This window comes from Trachypithecus francoisi, unplaced genomic scaffold, assembly GCF_009764315.1.
Source record: "Trachypithecus francoisi isolate TF-2019V2 unplaced genomic scaffold, Tfra_2.0 Lachesis_group18, whole genome shotgun sequence".
NCBI lineage: Eukaryota > Metazoa > Chordata > Mammalia > Primates > Cercopithecidae > Trachypithecus > Trachypithecus francoisi.
In genome coordinates, this window is record NW_022681463.1 from 4,672,837 (window position 1) to 4,677,148 (window position 4,312).

The 4,312-nt window shown below is 55.1% G+C and overlaps 1 protein-coding gene across 10 annotated transcripts in view; it reads left to right on the forward strand.

Annotated features, from left to right (window-relative positions):
* The window catches only part of CARS2 (cysteinyl-tRNA synthetase 2, mitochondrial), a 66,517-nt gene extending 63,666 nt beyond the window's left edge, over window positions 1–2,851 (forward strand). For 8 of the 10 annotated variants that reach the window (XM_033177253.1, XM_033177251.1, XM_033177250.1 and 5 more), the window contains 2 exons: window positions 1,730–1,936; window positions 2,658–2,851. In XM_033177253.1, coding sequence (XP_033033144.1) covers window positions 1,730–1,936; window positions 2,658–2,729 — 279 coding nt within the window. In that variant the 3' untranslated portion in view covers window positions 2,730–2,851. The other 2 variants (XR_004428962.1, XM_033177252.1) reach the window with 2 other exon arrangements.
* The last annotated feature ends 1,461 nt before the right edge of the window (window positions 2,852–4,312 follow it).

Here is a 4,312-nt window from a genome sequence, read left to right on the forward strand (position 1 = left end):
AAAAAAAATAAAAACATGTTATTTTCCTGGAAAAATAAACACACTCGGAGCCAATACTTATTCATTGGAGTTGCACAGTTCTACTTCTGCAGTCGGCAAACTCTCATGTGCAGAACCAGAGATGAGTCCATCTCAGCGACAGTGTCGCCAGCTCTGCACACACGTTTATGTGGAAAGACTCTCAGAATGTGCGGAAGTCACAGGCACACCGCAGTCACATTTTTTCCTGACCCATTGGAGGGCAAGTTGGCGGCCTGAGCCCCCTTGCCTGGCGCATGCTTTCTATGGACAGGACAAGCCCCCCAACAGGTACGAGTTGCACCTGCACCTTCCCGGCGAGGCTCACCCTGGCTGCGCAGTGAAGATGGGCATTGCCAGGCTTCCCCACGTTCCTCCTCTTCCCTTGTAACTCAAGCATTTTTGCAGAGACTTGGATCCTATGAAAATACCCCTTCCTTACCAGGCTCACCTGGAACTCGTTTATTGCGTCAGTACGGATTTGAGGTTTCCTGCCTTATTCTTAAAGTACCCCTCCCATTGCTTTTTATGAGTATATGGCTGATGAGGGCCCCTTGGAACTGGTGCTGTATCCCTGAACGTCCCTGTCATTCTCTGGACGCCCTGGGAGAATTCTCAGCACAAGGCACTCTGGCTCTGTTGGGGTGTGGCTCGGCTGCTGCTGCCTGGACGGAGGCTGCCACTCTAGACCAGCTGCCCAGCACCCCGAGGGTTCCGCTGCTTGGGACTGGGGCCCGAGCAGGTGTGCTGAAGGCCTGGCTCCGGGCTGGACACGTCTCGCTGGCTCTCAACAGAGAACTATAGTGTCTTTTCCAAGTTTGGCTCATTTATATACCTGTTGATCACCTGGTAGACCTAGTTTCCCTTTCTGGCAGTCCAGCGTCTGCTGCCAATCACGTAAAAGTCTACTGGTGTGAGATGACCACGTCTTTGCAATGTACATGTTCATTTTTAGGGTGGCTTTCCAGAGTCTGTATTGAGTAAGAAAAGTGGGATCTGGCCAAGCTCTGCTTAGCCCTTGTCAAAGATACTTCATTCACCTTCCTCCAGCCACAAGGGCTAACGTCTGGGCCCACTCTGGGCTCATATTTTTGTAACAACAAAAATTGTCTTTTATCATGGAAGCACTGAGGGGTGTATGCACTTAAGTAGTTTGACACGAAGGTATAAGGTGGTCTGTTTCTTATTTTACACACATGAATTTAACAAACAGGTACAGCTGCCCCTTCCACACTGCCCCAGGATCCCTTTCAGTGGGAGGACAGCACACAGGCCTTCCGCCCCAATCCGGTCCTCAGCACCCGAGGCCGACTCTCACACCATTTGCCGAAACACGTCTGCAAGCGCTCAGCCGCTGCCTCCCAGCCTCATCCTCAGGTTGCTCCTGATACCTCAGCCACACTGGTGTGGGGTCTGGAACCCCGGGAGCGCTTGTGTTCAGGGCAGGGTGGTGTGCAGCCCCCAGCCCATCCTTCTAACTCCGAAGTGAGCATCAGTCGGCCTTGCTTGGATGACAGATGCTCAGAGTTGAGAGTGGAGACTTGCCCAGAGCCCAGCGCTTGCGGGCTGTACCCAGCCCTGCCAGGCCCAGAAAGAGGCCCAGCTGTAGGCAATCGGGGAAGCCCAGGGCTGGGTGGGTCTCAGCCCAGAGCCCAGCCACCCGGGGTGTCCACAGTCTCCAGGGGATGTAGCCGTGCCCTGCCGGTTTCAGTGTGCTTCAGGAGACGGCAGCGAGGCCACCTTGCGCGGTGTGGTGGACGAGCTGGTGCGGTTCCGGCAGAAGGTTCGGCAGTTTGCGCTGGCCATGCCCGAGGCCACGGGGGAGGCCCGACGGCAGCAGCTCCTAGAGAGGCAGCCCCTGCTGGAGGCATGCGACACCCTGCGCCGGGGCCTGACTGCCCATGGCATCATCATCAAGGTGAGTGCCGCACCCAGGTCAGGGACATCACCCCAGGAGCTAGGTAGGTCAACAGGTGTCACACGTGGAGCCATCAGAGGCCCAGACATCCCCTGTGACCATGCTTTTTTTTACTTTTTTTCTTTTTTTTTTTTTGAGACAGAGTTTTACTCTTGTCACCCAGGCTGGAGAGCAATGGCACGAACTCGGCTCACTGCAACCTCTGCCTCCCAGGTTCAAGCGATTCTCCTGCCTCAGCCTCCCGAGTAGCTGGGATTACAGGCATGCGTTACCATGCCTGGCTAATTTTTTTTAGTAGAGATGGGTTTTCTCCATGTTGGTCAGGCTGTTCTCAAACTCCCGACCTCAGGTGATCCTCCTGCCTTGGCCTCCCAAAGTGCTGGGATGACAGGCGTGAGCCACCGTGCCTGGCCATGCTTCTTTCTGAGAAACCCATTCCTGTGATAAATGAGGTGGGAGGGCCGTGAGGGAGGGGCCAAGTTGGCTGGAGGGGATGCTGAGCACGGGCACGTGGGTCCTGCTCAGCCCCCGCCACCTCCTACAGGTGCTGCACGGCTCCTGGCCTTCTGCTGGAGGCAGTGGGGCCCTTTCTAAGCACCCGGCCAGCTTTTTAGGACAGGCCGGTGAGGGAACAGACACCCTGAACCTGGTCACGCCTGTCAGCCCCTGTGCCACGTGGTGTGGTGTCTGCTCCGAGTTGGACTTCACTTTTCTTCTGCAGGACAGAAACAGTACAGCATCCACGTGGGAACTGCTGGAGCAAAGGACAAAAGACCGAAAACCAGCGGGCTGAGGATGGAGCGCAGCCATGAACCTTCTCACGACAAGATGCACCTGTGCTTATGTGAAAGGCTTTATGTTAAAGCTTCCTGTCGGGGCTGCTAGGTCAGCATTAAAGTAAGGCAACCAACAGTGTCCCATGGCGTCTGTTAGTAACTAAGCCTAAACATTCACTGCGTTCTGTGGCTACAGACTGTCGACTGAGTGCAGTGGTGTCAAACATTCAGTAGCATCCAGCAGCACATGTGCCTGCGCGTGAGACCCACTGGCCCTGTGCCCAGGGGACAGACAACACAGGAACAGAAGAGCAGGGACCCAGGGAGGCAGTAGGACGCAGCCTGTTTCCTCCTGAGGGAGGGGCTGGGGATGGGTGAGGTGGGTGGGCCACGCAGCAGCACAGTCAGGCAGAGCAGGGACGCCAGGCCATGCTAACTCTGGGACACCCCTCCCCCAGCAAAAACACAATCTTAGTTGATTTCTGTGGTTACAAAAGTAACATATTCACCATAGAAAAAGTGCAGCTGAGAACCTGTCTGCAGTCCCGCTGCAGTTAACATCCTGACAGCCGCAGGCCATCTTGGTGGTCATGGTCTGAGCACAGCAGTGACACGGTCGAGCTGGGCCTGGGAAAGGTTGGTTCCGGAGGAGTCAGGGCAGCCAGGCTGAAAGCCAGCTGGCAAAGTGTGGCAGACAGGATTCCTGAGCAGGAGGTGGCGGCCAGTGCACAGCAGGCGGCCTGGGCTGCAGGAGCAGTGGCCTCCTGAAGCACCTGCCTTGCTCCTGATCTTGCCTTTCTGTAGGAAGCCCAGCACCACAGTTGTCAGTGACTCAGCAGGGTGACCCTCTCCACTCTTCCCTCCGCAGAGCCTGGGCCAGGCCTCTCCCTGTCGCACTGGCATCTCAATCCCACAGGCACAGGCAGCAGCAGGACCTGTGACTGGGGGTACAGCCTTGCTCATCGTTTAACCTGAGGCACAGGTCTCCTGTCTAGAGAAGAATGCAGGTTCAGAAGTCACTCACCTAGAAAATCACGCTAGTAAAGCTACCCACATAGAAAACGTCCCCAGGCGGCTCCTTACAATGAGGCATCTCCATAGAGCTGCTCAGTGCTGGGTGCTGGGGCACTCTGTCCCCCCAGCCAGGCCACTGCCTCACAGGCCACCCACCCACCCGCACCCACTTCCCCGTTGGCTTTTCTGGTCCAGGGAAGCCCCTGGGAGCCTGTCTGGCTGGAGCGAGTGCATGAAATACATGCGTTTGAGAAAGAACAGGGAAGCAATGAGCTCATCGTAAAAAAACCCATTCTCTCCTTTAAGTAAAGGGATGTTTTACTTAGAACAAAAATTTAGTCATAAAAACCATACAGATAGTTCCTGTGACTGCTGAATCGTATTTCCTAAGGAAAGAAGGGGCTGCCTTGGGCTTATCCTTCAAGGCGCTTTATCACAGCCATCATGGGAGAGGCGCTGGCAGTGAGGGCAGTCTCACACAGACAGGCTTTGTATACTTTTATCTCCCCGGTAGCTCACAATATCCTCACCTAAGAAAGTTGAAAGGTGAGCTTTAGCTGTTTAAGGAAAAAACTACAACGCTCAA